The sequence below is a fragment of the Prorops nasuta genome, unplaced genomic scaffold (genome assembly GCF_024137725.1).
Source record: "Prorops nasuta isolate Cenicafe-Biocafe unplaced genomic scaffold, Cenicafe_Pnas_1.2 PNAS00024, whole genome shotgun sequence".
Taxonomy (NCBI): domain Eukaryota; kingdom Metazoa; phylum Arthropoda; class Insecta; order Hymenoptera; family Bethylidae; genus Prorops; species Prorops nasuta.
The window spans coordinates 2,944,813-2,962,728 of record NW_027116821.1 but is presented as its reverse complement, the minus strand read 5'-3'; the positions used below and the strand labels follow the sequence as shown (position 1 = coordinate 2,962,728).

Genomic DNA, 17,916 nt, shown 5'->3' with positions numbered 1-17,916 from the left:
TATTGGTCCTTACCTTTCTCTCCTCTGGCTCCCGAAAACTCATTACCCTCCCCTCTCTTCTCGCTTTCACGACTTAATTTTATACGATAAGTATATTCGTTTTATCAATGAGTACATAATTACTTTAGTTTTTTGCAAAATTATTTTTATCTCTCTTTAGCTATCAAATTGTGATAAAAACTCCCATTTTCGTCTGCTGTGCTGACAATCTCAGGACTTTTAAAGCCGTCATGCGATTGGTCGAAACGTTGTTGAGTTATCAACATTCCTTTTTAGAAAATTGTACTGTATTAATTGTCAATTTTAATTCGTTCGATTATTTTCCAGGTTACTGAGCTATTATTTTTGTCTTGATTGCTGTGAGCGTGTCTTAATTATTGTTTAAAGTATTTTCTGTCCAGTTCTCTTAGTGCGATTGGTTGGATACGGGAATAACGAATGTTTGACTATTTTTTTCATGTAATGCAAGAATTTCTATTGTAATATTAATTATATTATTTGAATTCTTGAAGTTGCTTTAATAAAAAATAAAATGTAAAGAGCTGTGTGTTTATTGTTTTATTCGTTGGGCTGAATTTATCGATCAAGTTTCTGGACTTTTTTTACCGATTGAGGTAATGTGAAAAGAATGGACAATTTATGAACGTGTAGCTGCTAGCAAGTAGCAAGGCTGAAAGCAAGAGCAAGGTCCATGTGTGTTGTTTGTTGTACTGTCTGGTTTATAGGAGTTGTTAAGATTTAGGTTATGATTCAAAATGGCAGACCTAACAACTCCAGGAAAGGTAAACAATAAGAAAAAACGTGGTATTATTTATTTATCAACGATACCCAAGTCTATGAACATCACAAAAATTCGTGAAATATTTTCAGCTTATGGAAAAGTAGGAAGGGTTTATTTGCAGCTGGCTGAAAATGGTAAACATTTTCCAGTGTTTTTATTGTATGTATTTTGATAAATTAGTAATTTTCAATTTATTTTAGACGTAGAACCTGGTAAAAAAAAAAAAAGAAAGGTTCCTGCAAGGCTTTTTACAGAAGGTTGGATAGAGTTTGAAAGCAAAAAAGTGGCAAAATATGTTGCAGCTACATTAAATAATACACAAGTGTCAACAAGGAAGAAAAGTAAATTTTACGATTTAATATGGAATATAAAATATCTAAAGAGGTATTTTGAAATAAAATATTTGTAAATGTATAAGTATTTATAGCTGTGATTACACAAAACTTTTTAACAGATTCAAGTGGATTCATCTCAGTGAGAGATTAGCTTATGAACGTGCGGTTCATAAGCAGAGATTACGCACTGAGATTGCCCAAGCCAAGCGAGAACTAAACTTCTTCTCTCACAATGTGGATAGGAGCAAGAAACTTAAGAAAAAACAAATGGAGGGTGAATCTACAAACTTTGAATTGCCTGAAATTAAACAGAGAGAAACTGATTTTGAAATTAGGAAAAAGAAGAATGGAAATGAAAGCGAAGATAGGACAGAATTCTTAAAATCCCTTTTTGGATAGCAAGAATAAACATTAAACACTGTAAATATTACTTGTAAAAAAATTCATTAGCAAATGTTTATTTGTTTTTTTATGAATTCCAATGTTTCCTGTAAATAAAGCAGCAATTAAAATGTTGGAGATGCATAAAAGTTGGATTTCTGAACAGACCCAAGGTTTTCTCTTTCTCACTAGATTTTTAGTAGTTTCTTTACCAATTATATGTAATTATGTCAGTAAACTTTCTTTAGTGTGAAAAAGTGAGAGAGATATCCTGAAATACAGGTCTCACAGTAATCAGCAGCTGGCAATATTTCTCGTTGAACGTGTTCTTTCATAAGAACAAGAATCTAAAATTATACGCGTTGAAAGTAGACGTGCGTATGGCGCGTTTGATAATCTGAAGAGAACTAAGTTCAAATTTCAAATTTATTATTCTTTCATATCCATTAGAAAACTTTAAGTGATTTCAATAAACAACAGCGTAAACAAGAGAAGATAAACATTTTATGACGGCGTCGATGACGGTGCTCTGTGACTAATTCTGACATTGGCGTGAATAACACACCACAGAGAGACAGAGTGTCACAGTCACTACAGTGTTCACACTGGTTCACACACTCTACCATACTCACCGACACACGGCCAAACTGCCAAAGCTAAACAGTGTTGCTCTGTGCTCCGTCCAAGAGTCTAACGATTTTTATTCTTGGCATTTTAAGTTGATTTCTACTGTGACAGTTTGGTTTAATATAGTCTATAGTATCTAAGTAATTGAAAAATTACAACACAATGGATATTAAGAATCTTCAAGAATTTATGGAGCTAGTCGGACGATTAAAGGTACTACAACGCTTTTCTACTTAATTCATACGTCATCTAAAGTGATAATTTGTTTTTTAAATGAAAAACTAGTCTTTTCAATCGATCGAAGTACTTTCCTTTTTTATCAAAAATTTATATTTGATCCTTGTCGTAACTGAGATCACGAATATATTTTTTCAAATTATATTTTCTATCTTACCTCCTAAGCGTTTTGTGTTTTGGGAAGTTTTGTTTTATTCGTCTAATTAATATAAAAAAGACAAAGAGATTAAAAAAAAATATATACAAGTCTTTAAGATCTATTTGTTGCCCAACAAAATCGTGTTTCCCTGACAAATAATCTGTAACGAAGTTTACGAAATTTTTACTAAACGTTATTTTTTGATAAAATATCTGTAAAATTAAATACTTTTGAGCGAGTTATATAAGAAAGATTTTCTCCTTTTTTTCCGGGTTATTTCAGATTGCTTTGTATTTTTAGAATTGAACAGTTTTTAGCTGTCAATGTTGAATGCTATAAATACCGTAACGTAATTAAGGTAACATTGGAAGATTTGACGAAAAAATCATTTTTGATTAAAAATGGACGATAAAAATAACTAGGGCAGTTTCACGTGCTCGTGAATAACTGTATTTTTCAATTTAAATTTAAACACCGTTGCACCTCGTGAATAGCATTTATAGTATGTTATTATACATCCCACTCGCGTCATTTTTGCGTATATATGACTTATAAGCATACACCTATGATATTTGCTTATTGTTTGAAAAAAACTTTTATATTATTGTAAGTGTGACATTGATCGTGAATTCGGAGACCTGCATTGGTCTGTATTGAATGTATCTCTATCTTTTTATTATTAATATGAAAGCAGAAGAAAGAGATATTCTCAGTGCACACTAGTGCAGGTACTCGAATTCACGCGATAAGATTATTCATTTTCTAGAACAAACTTCACGACTTTAGTATTAAGTTTATTCAATTTAACTTACCTATTGAATATATTTAATTTTATTAAATTGTCCTTTTAGCACATGAAACGAACAGGGTGGGTTCTTCGTAACATTTCTGAGCCTGAAACTATAGCTGGTCATATGTACAGAATGGCGATATTATCATTTTTATGTGATAATGAGAATTTAGATAAAACAAAGTGAGTTTAATGAAGAAAATGTGTAAAATGATAAAGTAAGCATTTTAAAAAATTTGTTTTTTTGCTTAGAATAATGCAAATGACCTTAGTTCATGACTTGGCTGAGTGTATAGTCGGAGACATCACCCCATATTGTGGCATTCCAAAGGATGAAAAGCATAGACTTGAAGACGAAGCAATGACTGAAATCTGTAGCCTGCTGGGAGATAAGGGGCCAGTAATTCTACAAATTTTCAGAGTATGATATCAATTATAATGCTAAAATTTAAATCTAAAATTAAAAATTGATTAAATAAATTCAAGACTTTTATTCCCAGGAATATGAAAAACAAGAATCCCCAGAAGCATTATATGTCAAGGATCTTGATATACTTGATCTAATAATGCAGGCATATGAATATGAAAAGAGGGATAATAATTTTGGAAAATTAGAAGAATTCTTTACTAATACAAATGGAAAGATTAAACATCCATTTATAAATCAAGTAGTAGACAGAATTAATGCAGAGAGGCAAGCTACTTTAGACAAAGTAAATCAAGAAAAATAGTGAATTTAAATATAAGCTTAATATTATTTTAAGACTAAGTAATAGGAGATATTAACACGTTGGCTAAAGAATTAGTAGTGTAATTATCTTTTTTACTTATTTAAAAATTCACATAATATTCATCTTTTTACTACAATTGTAAAATACTCTTTGCTAGTTTTTAAGCAATCAACGTGTTGATGCACAAAAACTTCTATGAAAAAAGTTAATAAAAAGACTAAAGTGTAACAGCAATAAGCAGTGATTAACCCAAAGAATTCTCTAATTATTTAGCTATTTACATTATTTAATTAAATTGAAAGATCAGGACAAATGTAGGTTTTCCTAATTACGTTAAAAAAAATGCAGTATTTTGATACTTTTATGCATGATAAATGCATCTTTACTGAACGATTGTAAAAAATATTGTAAAGTAATTTTTATAATTTACGCAAATTTTTACAAAATTAGGAAAATTTTTGTAACTCAATCAGATGTAAAGTAGATAGAGGGAAATTGATTTCTGTGTGATTCTACTACCTACACTCTGTACTTTATATAAAAATTAATATATTATACTATTGACTGTACCACAAATAAATCAATTTCCCACAGAATAACTTTTTCTCACTTGTAAAAATAGCTACACTCGCCTTTGGCTTATGTTTCAACCTTCCTACTTGTGTGGAAAAGTACTACTTTTTTTATGCCCTTATGTCATAATTAAGTTTTTATGATATAGTAAAAATAGAGAGAAGGACATAATATTTATTCGTTTTATTAGGTTTATAATTTAAACATAGAGATATCGCTCATCGACTACAACAATGGCACAACTCATCAAAATTTCGGTAACGTTAGACCGAAGTTAATAACAAATATCTGTACGTTTAACGATAAATGTATATCTATATGTACATCGTATTTGGTCCATACCAACACTGAAAATTTTCGTTAAAGTTACAGAATATGGGATCAGATCGTATAACACTAGCACAAATGCTATTGCAATAAAATATACAACAATAATTGTTTTTATAATCTAACTCGCAGTTGTGTAAAGTTAATCATCTTGAAATTACTTAATATCTCAAAACAAAAATTTTTATTGTGCCCTCATTGCAGCTAATGAGCAATATATTAGCCTAAAAAGTTCTTTAATAAAAAAATATATCCTTAATTGTGGGATAAATAGATGTCATTTTTAATTACATCCACTATTCCTATCTATTTATAGTTTTTGTCAGTTTTCATTAATAGTTGGAGGCAGATGCAATTAAATTTTGGGACCTGTTAGTTTTATCGATAACTGGTAACATGTGAAATGAAAGTGTGAGGGGAAAAAAGGGGGAGCTCTGCTCTTTAAGTGGGGAGAAATTACTGTAAATGGAGAGAAACTTCCAAACGATCAATAAAACGGCAAATCACTCTTCAGGAACTGTAAGTGCGATATAAAATTCGAATACAGAGGATACACATTTATTTGCACTGCAGCGAAGAAAGAATTAACGGAAGCAAATATGTGCTGATAAAAATACGCAAAAAGATACGATATTCTGTAGGCATTTTTCATCGTTTCTTGCACGTTTTTGCAATTTTTAGTATACGCATATATATATATATATTTATATGTTTCCCGTGACGCTTTATGTATATTGTTTACAAAAAATGTGAGTAGTAAAAACAGGTATAGTAGGATTATTCGTTTCAACTGAATTTGTTAAATTTTTTGCATTTTTCACGGTGTCCTTTACACGAAGAATAAATAAATATGTGACAATAGTGCAAATATTATGTAAACATAGCTAAAATGGATAAATCTTTCAATTTATTTGATTGCAAGGAGAGAAACATTATAGTACACATATTCAGTTTTGGGTAAAATTGATAATTCGACTCGGTCGGTAAGAATAGAGAGAGTTTTTGAAAATCTAGCATTAAAACTGATTTTATACTATATTTAAAAATATATTTGTAAATTCATATGTAAATTGAATGATTCTTTAAGCATGAGTGTGTCGTGTCTTTTACCGAAATCAATATTATGCAACTGTTATAAATTTAGTTTGCGTTTCGTCAGTTCGTTATTGGATGTTGAAGGCCAAAGGTAGAATAGACACTGAAAAAGGTTTAATTTAGCGTGGCCGATAATAGGCGAGCGATTATCTCTTGCCGGAAGTGGAAGAATCAAATGGGGATAAGGATGAATTGTATCGCAGGTAAAGCGTATCGCCATTGAATTTTAAAATTGGACAATGGTGGGGAAGAAAAGAACAGAGGCAAAAGGTCTTCGAACATTTCAACTTCAACCAGTGTGGTTGCAACATCGAACTTTCATCCTTCGAGTAAAAAATATTTTAATTTGATCTCTCTCTCTCTCTCTCGTTCAGCATTTTACATTTAAGTTAATCGTCGAAACCTTACCGACCGAGAAACATGAATTTTGAGATTCCTGTCGATAAAAACTTAGTCGAATCATTACCGTTCGAAGAAGAATCGACCAGTTATCAAAAGTTCCTCTTGGTATGTTCGGAGATCTTTGGAGCTACTAAACCCGAGGAAAAGGAATGTTTATTTAAAATTTTTCAATTCTTCGATGTGGATAATGATGGTGTACTGAATTCTCAAGAGTGGTCCAGGTGAAGTTTTTGGTTAAAGGACGATTACATTACTATTATGTTGAAACAATAAATGTGAAAAATTGTTTTGCCAATAAGTATGATTGTTTTATGTAGATTGGATGAAAGTTGGCTTCAGCCAACACTAAACCCTAAAAACGCATTGATAATTGTGGACGTACAAAACGATTTTATAGATGGAAGTTTGAGCTTACGGGATTGTCCAGCAGGCCAGGATTCCAAAGACGTTATAAATCCGATTAATCGCCTGATAAGAAAAGGTAAATGGGACAAAATAATTTACACTTTGGATTGGCATCCGGAAAATCACATCAGCTTTTACGAGAATTTACATTCATGGGAAATTCATCCGGATTCAAAGGTAAACTAAATTTGAAAGCCTTGAAGTAAGTTTAAGTAATAATTGATAAAAAATATTGCAGTTTTCCAAGGAAGTGGCAAAACCATTCGGCAAGATTTTATTCAAACAAGAATCGCAGGAAATACGGATTTGGCCGAAGCACTGCATCAAGGACACCTGGGGCGCACAATTACACAAAGACCTTCTGGTTCTTCCAGGATCAGAAAAAGTAATTATATCCAAATAATCGATCCATCTCAATAAATTTAGTCCACTCAATAAGAATAAGCTGAATTTGATTGCACTTTGCGGTAAATTTGTTCAAAATGAACGATCTTTTATTTATTATGGAAAACAAATTAGGTGCTGAAGGGCGAAAATGCTGGTCAAGAAGCTTACTCGGCATTTCTGGATACGGGTAACAATAAAGCGACGAATATAAACGATATTCTTATAAAATCGAAGGTCACCAATGTTTACATTTGTGGTGTTGCCTATGACGTTTGCGTAAAGGAGACCAGTTTGGACGCTTTGAAGTTTGGATATCGAGTGGCTGTCATAGACGACTGTTGCAGAGGCACGAATGTTCCGGACATCCAAATAGCGAAAAACTTGATAACCGAAAATAGTGGTTTAATCGCCGATAGCGAGGAAATTCTCTCTATTGTTAACGGGAACAAATTTAATTTCACAATGGCATACCAGGGTTTCAAAAGTCTTGTCTCAAAAATTTCTTCTTAGTAAAAAATGCCGAAAATAATTTTCGCAGAATTTATTGTAAGTTTTTAACAACAATTCGTCAGATCTTTATTTAATTTGCAAAATAGATATAAGACCATATTCAAAACAGTATACATAATATAGCTAAGAAAAGAAAAATTGTAAATGTACATGTATTTACATTGTATTAAGAATCACAAAAAGATTCCTTTAAGAATCTCTAGAGAGGAACCTAGTTCACTGATTTTGCATTTGTATTGAAACAAGTTGGTTTAAAACTTGTGTATTTACACGTCGAGATGATTGCATTTGTATTAGAGAATTTTGCTATTAAAATAAAGGAGGAAAAAATTAGTCGATTGTAATGTTTACACTCCAGATTAGAACAAAAACGATATGTGAATTAAATATAGTAAATTTCATATATTAATACTCTTGATAGATAATATTTTTAAATATTATAAATTAAATTAAATAAATTGCAGTCTTGGTAAGAAGGATATCATAATCGTAAAATTAATGTTATTAATTTTACTTTGGGATCTTTTAAATCATTTCTATGGTTGATTCTTTTTATCCAGTAAAATCCTCGCTGTTCTATCTATTTTATTTGCTGCTTCGTCATCCGTAGATAATTCGCAAATATACCTGTGCCTGGAGGCACAGTCCTCTCCTCTGTACCCATACAATCTCGATGCTGGGTGATAAGCCAGTTTTAAACATCTGCAATGATTCAAATCATTGTAATTTATTTTGTAATATATATTTTTAACTTTAAAACTGTCTTTGATGTTTAGTTTGCTTAAAGAGAGTACGATACAATGCGATAAGATTTATTATTTACTTATTAACGATAAAATAAATCATTCACCTCCCATCGCCAACTACTGTTTGTTTGGTATCCTGATGAACAGGTCTGGCACTTCCTGCCCATATCCAGATTAGTCCAGGGTTCAAACCACCAACCCAGAAATTCTTCCCGTGCAACTTCTTATCGGTCTGCAAAATCGCTACCACATCTTGATTTTCTACCACTGACTCAAACTCCGCCAGTTGACCGCCCAAACCTCGACAAAGACTTGCCGATGATTTCCAATCGTATTCTCGATTACTGAAGTGATAACAATTCTTGCCCACCCTTGTATAATTTTGTGGACAAGGCTCTGAAAACCCCAGAAAACTCATGTTAAATGTATATATACTCAAAATAATAATTTTATATATCCTTATTAACATTATAATGATTTATTTAACAAATTTTTAATTGCTAATTTCTTGGAGTAAGCTAAATATCGTGTCCACGTTAATTTAAATATTATCTTATTTACAATTAACCATACCACATGAAAATTTATCCAATAATCAACTCAAGAAACATTACCAAAACTCATCAACCAACTGTTTTTAACTAATTATAATCAATTAATTATTATTATCATTGTTTACTGTACCTTTTTGATTATTGTTACCAGAAATTAAGTAGTACAAAAGTTCCTCAGCCCTCCTCAGTCTTTTTTCCAGATAATCCACTCGATACACCAGTTTTTCAATCGCACCTATCATGATTATTATTATTTTACAGAAAATTGTTTAATCGTTTAATTAATAATTACGTGTTATTACCAAGTAAATAGAGGTCCGTTTCAGTGACGTCACGCTTGTTCGGCGAATTTCCTGCGTTGGTGACAGTCAATGCTTTGTCCCCGAATTTCATCACTCTAGATTCTCGAGTATGGCTGGAGTTCCCGGAACCGGAAACGACCCAAGTCTCCAAGAGGTCGCTCCAAGGACCGATGCTTCGGCCCAAAGATACATGCTCTATCGATGACCATTCTCAATTCTCAACAATTCTACACTCTTTTTTTTTTATTATATTTTGTACAGCTAACAAAAAAAACTCACCAGGGACGTATAATCTCTCTGCCAAAATTTTCGTTCCCAAGATACTGAAAATGCACAAGCAAATCGAGCATCTCATCGTCTGAAAAATTACAAGTTTTTCGTTAAATCTTAACGCGGAGATTTGTTCGAATCACGCTTTACTCTCACTGTCAACGATACTCAGCGAACGTAACTTTCTCCAGGAAATTCCAAGTTTCGCAATTGAAATATAGGCAAGGGAGAGAGAGGTTTAGAAATGTATGGTGACACACGCAGATGAACGTGAAAGATTATTGCAACTCGTCAACCAAATCCGAATGAGACGCGTAAATTTTGTTTAACGATCCAACAGTCATTCACTGATGATCGTAGGACGTTTTAACGCTAGTTTATAAATCATTGATAGGTTATGTTTGGTGTTACAATCAGAGTTAAAAGAATAATGCAGCGAACATTCGTGATAGATGAATTTTAGAATTAAATTCGGGGTTTGTAATATTTTTATTATATATATATATATTGGCAAAATTGCAGTATTTTGAGAAATAAAAAAATTTTTTAGTACTTTTTTATTGGATCGAAAAAATTTGACAAAATAAATTGTTGAAAAATTTATGTAAATTGTATATAAGATGAGAGAGGAAAAATGAAAATTCCAGCCGGATGCCGGATAACGTTGAAAGTGAAAATGGGGTGCTACAGATCAGTAATTATAGATATTAGGGAAAATCTTTGAATTATTAGTTTTTACGTGGAAATGAAATTTTAATACTTTGTTTACAAGATTAATAAAAATTGACGAATGAATTAAAGAAAAATTGTTGTAAATAAAATTATAATTTGAGAGAGAAAAGTAGAAATATCTTAAAGAGACTTGACGATGAATGTGAAATTAAGGGAAAACACTGACAAGTTGAAAGAAAATCGTGGAATTTTGAGATATTTTTAAACAATTAAAACGTTTAATTCTTATTTCTTTATTAACAAAAATCGACGAATTAATTAAACAAAAATTTCTGTAGATTGTCCACTGAAAAAAGAAATATAAACCCGAGAAAGAGATACGACAATGAAAGTGAAATCAGGGAAAAATACTTACAGTTTGAAGAAAAACTGTGGAATTTTGAGAAATGGCGTGGAAATGAATTTTTAATGGAACTTGACGGTGAGTGGTGAATGATTGACGTAGTTTTAATTAAAGACGATCGATAAGAGGTTGAACCGTGCACGCGAGAACCTGAGGAGGCCAAGGTGAGTTAGAGTTCGACTGAGTAAATGATAAAAGATCCGCGCTACATAACTTCTCTGGGCCACTTTCTCCCCACTATTGGAGGAGGCAACACTTTCTTTTATACGTCAATCCAATGGAGATTCCCGAATCGCAGATAAGAGGCAACCACCTCTAGGTCGAATATCAATTAAAATTTTCCACCCCTACAACTTTAGCTCTTTTCCCACTCACTAATGCTGGACAATGCAGGTTTCAACGATCTAAATATTATCTGGAAAACTAATTAACATGACTACCAATTTTTTATTTAATTAATTAACGCGTTTAATATAAGGGTTTTTTATGTTAAAAAATAAAAAAGTTTTGCTTTGTAACAGATATATAATAATTTATAAGATACGGTATCAGACAGGATGTAGCATTTCTACTATTTCAATGTATCCAGCTTGAAAACATTTTTGTCTGCATCTTAAATAGGCATAATCTCGTTTCAGTAAGAGGGATTTAAATTTTTCTATTATACCTATACCGTGGATATTTTTTGACGCAATTAAAAAATTCCCAATGAATGAATGTTTCTTCTGTATATGGCATTCAGTATCCTGGTTAGAAATTGCTTTTATATTCTACTTTAATTTATTTTATATCGTAGATCCTGGATCCAACCTGGCGTTAAATATGAGATGAAAGTGATTTTTCTTACTGAATTAACTTTTGTTTTTTAACATTGACCCACTAGCCTGATTACTCGTGGGCGGATTGGAGACTGCTGAAAGAGAGAAAAAATGAGGATTTGATGTCTCTGGAAAAGTAACGCTCGGTCGAAGTAATTTGAAAATTGCTACAAAATATGACACCTTGTAAAAACGTTCCACGTTCCCTTAGCAATATAAATAAATGTTTCTGCTGCAACAGATAACATTGAGTTAAGAAAAATTAATTTAAAAATTACTTGAATCTACGCAATGTTAATTGTAAAAATTATCCAAATTTAAACTTCGATTTAAATTAATAAACAAGACACTTCATGGTAAATTAGATTTAATACTGCACGTTGGATACAATTGAAAATAAATTCTTCGTTTCTTCTGGAAGTATAGAGTAGGCAGTGGAGGACGCTTAGAAATAAACGGTGAGATTTAATCTTTCGTTGGCTGCTTGGCTGCTAGTCGCTCTCGTTTCTGCAGTTACCTCGACGCTGTCGACTGTCTAAAAAAAAAAAATTCATTGCAATCTAATAAAATATAAAATATAACACAATTAAACAAACTTCGATATATTTAATATAGTTACTGAGATATAAATATAAACATTTTCTTACGTACGCGTTTTTAGGCGTTTTAAATGGTGGATCATATCAACATCGAATAAAAAACATTTGACAAGCTACCCTCCGAAAAAAACCTTACGAGATCTCTCAGTAACTTACAAAAATTACAGTTCTTTATGCGATCAATATGAATAAAACATAGGCTTTGTTATGATACAGAAATTAAATCACATGTCCTTACTCTATCATCGTCGTCCCAGGATAATTTTTTGATTCTTCGAGAAATTGAATTCATGGGCCAGACAGGTGGTACGAGAGAGTCCGGTGGATCTGTGGAATAATTGGACGAATTATTGGACCCATTATCGAGGTTCGTCTTAGAACTCAAGTCATTCATGTTCTGCACGAGGCCACCCGCGTTTGGAATATTTGAAGTGGCTGATAGTGCAGGAGGATTGGGTGGTGCTGGAGCCACCTTGTGCCTGGAATATAATGGCAACTGCCTGGCAGACATCACGCCTAAAAATTTACAGGAAAAAATACTGACTGTGACAATAACAGATGTGATTCGATAATTTAAACTCATCCTAATTACTTTTAATAGTAGCTCCATAAGAAGATGTATCGTTTTCTTCTCCAAATACAGGATTGTCAATGTCGTTCTCCTCGGGTCTACGATCCGTGCAGGAATTTTCCAGGGTATCTTGAAGGGAGCTCACAGCCAGTACTTGAGGCGTTGGGCTGAGAGCAGAGGGTACTGGCGATTTTTCCCTATATCCTGTTCCCACTGAACTCACGGATCCTCCACTTTTTGGCCGTTTGCTGTCAAAATACAAACGGTTACATTCAATATACCTGATAAATTAAACGTAATACAGAATTTCACAAAGGTTACAAACTGCTTGTAAATGTAGAGTATAAGAATTAAAATGACAACACCAAGGAGACCAAGAACAGCACCAAAAACTGCAATTAATAATACACTGCTGCCCAACCAGGCAGGTGCAGCTCTTGCTGCTATTGGCAAAGATCCTGTTTGTGGCATGTGCACAATTATTGGAATCATACTGGATCTATAAAATAAAATAATGATTATTTATTACTACATTATTCTATTATGTTTATCTTTAATTTGTCACAGGGTTGTTATTTGTATTTTAATTCTATAGTTCACCTTGGAGGTTGTCCTGAATCCGAAGCAACAGCCACCAGTCTTGCCAATGACCCATTGAAAGGTCCTGGATACCTCAATATTAACTCTCCATTATCCTTAATTTCGAACGATCTATAATTAAACGTTTCTCGTTAGTGAAATTATATTTGTACTTATATTAATATTTATTTTCATTTTATTTGTATTCTTATTTATTTTATTGTTTACCTGGCATCAGGTCCTCGCAACGATAAACTAATCTTATCTCCTCTGTCCCCATCAGCAGCTTCAAGTTTTCCTACAATTTTTCATCGAAACTTTAAACTTTATAATTATATTAGGTTATACTTTCAATGTAAATTATTTTTACCTATGAGAGATCCTTCTCTAATATTTCTTGCATGAAATTCGTATCTAGGGTGCCTGAATCTCGGTTCCCACTCGTTCACGTCCTCCACGGAAATATTTACTCGAGCTGTGTCATTCTGAAAAAAAAAACAAAGATTTTGTTTCTTATTTGTAAATCATATTCCAGTTTAAGAAACTGAATTAAATTAAAAAGTGGTTTAATTTTTACATAATAATCGTCGGTTACTCTTGCAAGGAAGCTGTGAGATATTCTTCTTTCGTAATCCAAAGCACCTTTCAGTATCAGCTCACCAGAATTTGTTATGGAAAACCTTTCTACATCCTCCATAGCTCCCACAAGCATAAATTTTAAAGCCTAAAATTTTTATTAATTCTCTTTATTACAAATATCAAATTCTCTGTTTTTTTATGGTTAATGTTTGTTACCTGTTCAACATTATTCACGCTCATGGTTAAAAGGACACTTCCTGCTGGAGTGTTTTCTGGTACACTTGTCTGGTAATCCTTCTGAACGAATTTCACAGGTATCCTTCCGCCTAAAAAATAAATAGAAACGGTACATTTTTCTTCAATTTTCATCTGTATTAATTTTTGTTGTGTACGTTTCTAATTTTTCAATTAATATTATAAAGGGCGTAGCACAGTGGTCGCCACGATTTTTTAAGGCTTTTTCCGTGGTCTTAAAAAAAACTTTATACAAAAGCTTTATATTTTCAAAGAGCAGATACCTGGTAATATTGGTTTGAATGTTTGGTTTCTTAACTACATAACGAATTAATTAAAAAAACAAAGATTTACCAGATATTGAGCCTGATGCATCAGTTCCTTCACGCGAAACGACGATCGTGGAAAGTGCATATCTATCAGGATTATCCAGCTGAGTGGCCTGAAAAGAAAAAATGATAAATTGGTATTGTTAAAATAATTTTTCAAGTAAAAATAAAGAAACACTGTCCAGCTCTATCTTTAAAAGAGTAAGAGTATGTGTTCAAATATATCCAAAGACTCTTCTTTACAGCTCAAGATCATACTAGCATTTACCTTGATAACTATAGTGGCAGGAGATAACAATTCATTGTCCTGCAAGGGACGAATGAGAAAAATATCAGCCGTTTCTGGATGCATTATCAGAAAAGGTAGAATTCCACCCTGGAAACTGTACCTGACTGGGGCATTGATCCCCACATCCTGATCAACTGCTTTTATCGGTTCTGGTTCTATCCTCAAAATTTTTCTCTATGGACAAAACATCAAATCAAGAAATTATTTGCATTATTCAAACAATTCATTGTTAAAGAATATTAATAAAAAATAGTACAATTACAGTTTTAATATCTGGAGGAACATTAACTTTATATTGATCCTTAAGAAATGCAGGATTTTGATCATCAGCATCTATCACGTTCACATACAAAGTCGTGACAGTGGATTGTGCTGGACTGCCTTGATCCTAAACACCAAAAATATGAAAATTAAAAAATCGAAAACGTCTCTTAGTCTGTTAACAATAACTTTTATTATCCCAAAACTTAAAAGAATTTCGGCAAAATTTTGAACCACTCAGGGCAATATTATAGTAGTCCGAGCTTTGTTCAATTTTTCCAATGAAGTATGTAGAATCAGTTGAAAGCTATAAACTGTGCTGTGCCTCACCTGAGCTCGAATATTGACGGAAAAATTACTGAGATTTTCATAGTCCAAGGATTTACGTAAGACCAGAGTTCCCTCCAGAGCATTCACAAATACGAAATAATCCTGAAAATTATTTTTTTTTTATTTTTAGATAACAATGAAAACCGCCTCTTAATTCAAATAAGCAGCCGTACATTGATCTGTTTTGAATTCAATCTTAACTATGCATTTCCTTTACACCTACGAGTCCTAGTTTTAGTTTTATTCTTAAGTTACTATAATGTATATACTATAGTGAATGTAGTTTATATTTTGATATTGTTTTGCAGTGCACTTGTACTTAGTGCTGTTTCTTATGTAAAGTCTCGTGTGGTCTTATGTTCTCAATGCATAATAAATTACTGTACTTTACTTTTTCTTATTGACACTACTTGTTTACCGAGTGGGGTCCTGGAAGAACCGCGTATTGCACGGTGGAGTAGGGACCAGGCTGATCAGCATCCACAGCTCTGACCCCCTGAAGAACCCTTGTACCTATCACAGTAACCTGAAAAAAATTGATGAATCAAGAAAAATCTAAAGCACAATTGCATAGAACAAGATTCATACCTCAGATATATTTAGGACGTAAGGTGCGTTGATGAATTTTGGCGCGTTGTCATTTGCATCTGTCACTCTGATATTGACAGGAATAACAAAGCCCTGAAATGCAATAAATCAGTTGAATTGTAATGAAATTATTTCTACCTTTTGGATTAATTTCTAGTTGTGCATTATTAATGGTATGTATAGTTTATATTAAGTTATTTGTACAATAAAAGCTCTTTATGTGTGAATATAACATTTTGAACGCACTAAATTGAATATATACATATATATATATACTGGTACTGATTAAATCGTCGGTTTTTGAAAAGAGAAATTAAGTAGATAATAGCGAAATAAATTTGTATTGCTATTACAGGGTCAATGGTGCGTTTTCTCTCGCAGATAACGTTGATGTAGACGCTGGCCGGTCCATCGACGCCTTCCTTGTCGAGAGTTCTGGTGAGAGTGAGATTTTTCGAGAATGGAGAAAACGTCACAGGACTGTCGCGTTCCTGTAAAGTAAGCTCGATATCTCCTTGTGGTCCTGGGTCCCCTAGGACACCCACTACACCGATAGTGTCTCCAACTCGATGATCCTCGCTTACGAATAAATGATCCGCTGTTGCTCCGTTTTCCAAAAAGCATCGTGAGTCCCGAATCACTAAAATTTTTAAATTAAAGCTATTAAAATTTTTGTTTTTTAATTTTAATGATCTTTTGTATATTGTAATAAGTTTTAATTGATCTTGCTTTATGTTCTGTTTATTACACAATATTTTAGAATGCCCTGTACAAAATTTAATAATGATTATATCAGCATAAATTTAAAACGTCAGATTATAAATATTTCTACAAACTGGAAAAAAATCGATCCATCAAAGGTTTTAATTATTATTATGGGCTGCTCTTTTTATTACAGGTAACTCACCCTACACAGTAACTTGCGTTTAGATGAATCGAAAGAATCACCATTTGGGTCATCATAGGGTATATCATGTGAAGAAATCGTGGGATCGAAAGTTTAGGGTTAACGTAATTTCTCTTCTACCTGCATCATAACCGTCGATATGTGGTTTACTTTCAAAACCTCATAACTTTTTTTCTTTGTTTGTATTTTATTTTCCTGCTGAGATGACGCACATCCGTTCCCGGCTTTTCGGGTTTTCGACCATCCGGCATAACCGGTTCTTTGAGAACCGCTGTATGTAACTATTTAAGTACAACACAACATTCGAAAAACACGTGTATATGTGTAACATGCGTAAATACATGAGCATAAATCAAAAGCAGTAACATCTATGAGAAAATCGGTAAAGAAACATGTTTCGCACCGTAACCTCCCGAAGAAGGCGTCTCAAATTTTTGGTCAAGATTTCCGGCGGGAATCTTGAGGTTATGCGAAAAAAGGCTTCTTCGCGGTTTCCGATATTCCGAGGTTAAAGCCATAAAGCCTTGCATGCATAATTTAACGGAGAATCTATGTTCTTCACTCCCCTCCATTGTTATTCCCACACGCAAGAGCTCATCCAAAGATTTTCCCTTCTGAATTTGTCCATGGAAAAACGTGTTACTTTATTCCACATATCGCAAATGTCACGATCCGTGAAAAATCTGTCGAAGAATCTACGATGAATAATAGAGTTAATTGTGAACTGGGAAAAAACTAAATGAGAATCACTGGCAATAAGCTCGTACGAACGAAGACAGGTTGAGTGACAATAAAAATTGTTGAACTAGGGCGTGTGTGTGGCGAGCGTGAAGCTCATTTTCATAAAGTCCTTGAATAAGTGTGCGTTGGCCCAAACACAAGCAAACAAGGAGTTACGAATAAGCACTACGCGCACCATCAAAGTTTATTTACATTCCGAACACACGAATATAACGGCTTTGGTCAGAAATGAGAACTACGTGGAATGTGAGAGAAAGAAAATATAAATAGAATGTGAAAAAGAAAAGTGCATAGGTGGAAGGAGAATGATATTGTATGGAATATACATCGTGTTTGATTGTGTAAGTTAGGTTAAGGTCGTGTGAGAGGATAAATCGAGGTAACGCACACATCGAAGAGCTAATAGGAAGAATCTATAGCGAAG

General features: G+C 33.0%; 5 protein-coding genes across 7 annotated transcripts; 3 read left to right on the top strand and 2 right to left on the bottom strand.

The window, feature by feature from the left end:
- The first annotated feature begins 647 nt into the window (after nt 1–647).
- LOC136781678 (activator of basal transcription 1-like) lies at nt 648–1,574 on the top strand. 2 transcript variants are annotated; one of them, XM_066740619.1, is made up of 4 exons: nt 648–782; nt 871–915; nt 982–1,165; nt 1,236–1,574. In XM_066740619.1, the coding sequence occupies exons 1-4, from the start codon at nt 746–748 to the stop codon at nt 1,513–1,515; spliced, it is 546 nt and encodes a 181-aa protein (XP_066596716.1). In that variant the 5' UTR covers nt 648–745; the 3' UTR covers nt 1,516–1,574. The 2 variants fall into 2 exon arrangements, with proteins under 2 accessions (XP_066596716.1, XP_066596715.1); XM_066740618.1 differs by having other exon boundaries at nt 687–915.
- Nucleotides 1,575–1,728: 154 nt separating this feature from the next.
- Nucleotides 1,729–4,578, top strand: LOC136781679 (5'-deoxynucleotidase HDDC2). Its single transcript, XM_066740621.1, has 4 exons — nt 1,729–2,337; nt 3,352–3,473; nt 3,543–3,711; nt 3,791–4,578. Exons 1-4 carry the CDS (start codon nt 2,287–2,289, stop codon nt 4,019–4,021), a joined length of 573 nt encoding a protein of 190 aa, XP_066596718.1. The 5' UTR covers nt 1,729–2,286; the 3' UTR covers nt 4,022–4,578.
- Nucleotides 4,579–5,383: 805 nt separating this feature from the next.
- LOC136781689 (uncharacterized) lies at nt 5,384–8,105 on the top strand. Its single transcript, XM_066740640.1, has 4 exons — nt 5,384–6,639; nt 6,736–7,000; nt 7,062–7,208; nt 7,343–8,105. The coding sequence occupies exons 1-4, from the start codon at nt 6,437–6,439 to the stop codon at nt 7,718–7,720; spliced, it is 993 nt and encodes a 330-aa protein (XP_066596737.1). The 5' UTR covers nt 5,384–6,436; the 3' UTR covers nt 7,721–8,105.
- Nucleotides 8,106–8,240: 135 nt separating this feature from the next.
- Nucleotides 8,241–10,795, bottom strand: LOC136781690 (oxidized low-density lipoprotein receptor 1-like). The gene is made up of 6 exons (XM_066740641.1): nt 10,680–10,795; nt 9,602–9,680; nt 9,323–9,517; nt 9,151–9,255; nt 8,571–8,862; nt 8,241–8,422 (listed from the first exon to the last, which is right to left on the bottom strand). The coding sequence occupies exons 2-6, from the start codon at nt 9,675–9,677 to the stop codon at nt 8,257–8,259; spliced, it is 834 nt and encodes a 277-aa protein (XP_066596738.1). The 5' UTR covers nt 9,678–9,680; nt 10,680–10,795; the 3' UTR covers nt 8,241–8,256.
- A 1,061-nt stretch (nt 10,796–11,856) lies between these two features.
- Cad96Cb (protocadherin Fat 4-like Cad96Ca) lies at nt 11,857–17,519 on the bottom strand. 2 transcript variants are annotated; one of them, XM_066740631.1, is made up of 17 exons: nt 17,155–17,519; nt 16,198–16,484; nt 15,845–15,937; nt 15,675–15,782; nt 15,257–15,358; nt 14,922–15,053; nt 14,645–14,839; nt 14,402–14,489; nt 14,030–14,139; nt 13,812–13,958; nt 13,605–13,719; nt 13,463–13,532; nt 13,256–13,366; nt 12,981–13,154; nt 12,677–12,903; nt 12,323–12,600; nt 11,857–12,020 (listed from the first exon to the last, which is right to left on the bottom strand). In XM_066740631.1, exons 1-17 carry the CDS (start codon nt 17,321–17,323, stop codon nt 11,931–11,933), a joined length of 2,496 nt encoding a protein of 831 aa, XP_066596728.1. In that variant the 5' UTR covers nt 17,324–17,519; the 3' UTR covers nt 11,857–11,930. The 2 variants fall into 2 exon arrangements, with proteins under 2 accessions (XP_066596728.1, XP_066596729.1); XM_066740632.1 differs by having other exon boundaries at nt 14,928–15,053; nt 17,155–17,517.
- Between the last annotated feature and the right edge of the window lie 397 nt (nt 17,520–17,916).

Coding starts and splice junctions, on each gene's coding strand:
- LOC136781678 (XM_066740618.1), top strand. CDS start 756: ATGGCAGACCTAACAACTCCAGGAAAGGTAAACAATAAGAAAAAACGT. Junction 916..981: donor TTTGCAGCTGGCTGAAAATG/GTAAACATTTTC, acceptor AATTTATTTTAG/ACGTAGAACCTGGTAAAAAA. Junction 1,166..1,235: donor AATATAAAATATCTAAAGAG/GTATTTTGAAAT, acceptor ACTTTTTAACAG/ATTCAAGTGGATTCATCTCA.
- LOC136781679 (XM_066740621.1), top strand. CDS start 2,287: ATGGATATTAAGAATCTTCAAGAATTTATGGAGCTAGTCGGACGATTA. Junction 2,338..3,351: donor AGCTAGTCGGACGATTAAAG/GTACTACAACGC, acceptor TTGTCCTTTTAG/CACATGAAACGAACAGGGTG. Junction 3,712..3,790: donor TAATTCTACAAATTTTCAGA/GTATGATATCAA, acceptor TTTTATTCCCAG/GAATATGAAAAACAAGAATC.
- LOC136781689 (XM_066740640.1), top strand. CDS start 6,437: ATGAATTTTGAGATTCCTGTCGATAAAAACTTAGTCGAATCATTACCG. Junction 6,640..6,735: donor AATTCTCAAGAGTGGTCCAG/GTGAAGTTTTTG, acceptor TGTTTTATGTAG/ATTGGATGAAAGTTGGCTTC. Junction 7,001..7,061: donor AAATTCATCCGGATTCAAAG/GTAAACTAAATT, acceptor AAAATATTGCAG/TTTTCCAAGGAAGTGGCAAA.
- LOC136781690 (XM_066740641.1), bottom strand. CDS start 9,677: ATGAGATGCTCGATTTGCTTGTGCATTTTCAGTATCTTGGGAACGAAA. Junction 8,863..9,150: donor TGGTAACAATAATCAAAAAG/GTACAGTAAACA, acceptor TGGGGTTTTCAG/AGCCTTGTCCACAAAATTAT. Junction 8,423..8,570: donor ACAGTAGTTGGCGATGGGAG/GTGAATGATTTA, acceptor GAATCATTGCAG/ATGTTTAAAACTGGCTTATC.
- Cad96Cb (XM_066740631.1), bottom strand. CDS start 17,323: ATGGAGGGGAGTGAAGAACATAGATTCTCCGTTAAATTATGCATGCAA. Junction 15,359..15,674: donor TTCTTCCAGGACCCCACTCG/GTAAACAAGTAG, acceptor AATAATTTTCAG/GATTATTTCGTATTTGTGAA. Junction 12,601..12,676: donor TTATGGAGCTACTATTAAAA/GTAATTAGGATG, acceptor GTAAATTTTTAG/GCGTGATGTCTGCCAGGCAG.